We start from the raw sequence: 945 nt of genomic DNA, 5'->3' as shown, positions 1-945 counted from the left end.
ATTTAATTTCAGATTTAATTAACAAAAATGTATTTTATTTTTCTAATTCAGTGTGCTTTTTTTTCTTTAAATTTATTTTAGCTTTAGTTACTCACCTAAACATTGTTTCTTCAGTGTTTTACTCCATATAATGAAAGCAGTGAGTGACCCGCAGCAGTCAAACTCAAGAAGAGACCCAAAAAAGCCCTAAAAAGACCCTTCAAAGTAAAGAGCACTTATAACACACACGTGTGTTACCTGTGAAGTTGAAATTGTCTGTACAAGTGTACATATTAGTATCTAAAAGGTACAAAAGTGCAGCTTTTGAAAAGTTACTGCCAGAGTGACAGCTTTTGTACCTTTTTTTCTGAGAGTGTAGATTATATGCATCAGTGACATACCTTTCATCAGTCGAGTAGTTTTCTGTATGTCAGCGCTCTCCAAAAAAAAGACTAAATACACTTATAAAAGTAGGCAATATGCGATAAAAACTCCTAGAAGGCTATGTAATACTGCCACAGGGATCCTGCATTTAAAGGCACACACAAACCGTTCTATTAAAATGCTCTTTATGGCATTTATATTAATATTCACAATGATGATTCATGATATATTTAAATGTGAAAACAGAGAATGCATTTCTGAGCAAAGTCCAGAGCAGTGTTCAAGTGTCCCGTCATGAGAATGTGACGTGTCCCGCCGAGGAATAATATCCCGTGTCGTCAGTGGAGAATCTCTGAGATATCTGCACCGAATTCAGCTGGAACGCTCCGAAATAAAATTCACCGAACATCTGTGGAGAAACAGAGAGTCTGGGTTTAGGCTCACGGCTTCACGCTGCATTTACAAGCCGATTATTATTCAGGGTGAGATTCAGAAATATTTGCATGACAGAATCAGCTGTTACTATGGAAACCAGATGAAGTGACACTTCAAAACGATTTGACGACATGAACAGCAAACTGA

General features: G+C 36.9%; 1 protein-coding gene across 1 annotated transcript in view; it reads right to left on the bottom strand.

Moving 5' to 3' along the window:
- Positions 1 to 531: 531 nt before the first annotated feature.
- Positions 532 to 945, bottom strand: part of ascc1 (activating signal cointegrator 1 complex subunit 1) — a 21349-nt gene continuing 20935 nt past the window's right edge. The window contains exon 10 of the mRNA XM_073827968.1: positions 532 to 772. Coding sequence (XP_073684069.1) covers positions 656 to 772 — 117 coding nt within the window. The 3' untranslated portion in view covers positions 532 to 655. The remainder of the gene's footprint in view (positions 773 to 945) is intronic.

Source organism: Garra rufa, chromosome 22 (genome assembly GCF_049309525.1).
Source record: "Garra rufa chromosome 22, GarRuf1.0, whole genome shotgun sequence".
In the NCBI taxonomy this organism is placed as follows: domain Eukaryota; kingdom Metazoa; phylum Chordata; class Actinopteri; order Cypriniformes; family Cyprinidae; genus Garra; species Garra rufa.
The sequence above is the reverse complement of the archived record's forward strand: the minus strand, read 5'-3'. Positions and strand labels throughout refer to the sequence as shown.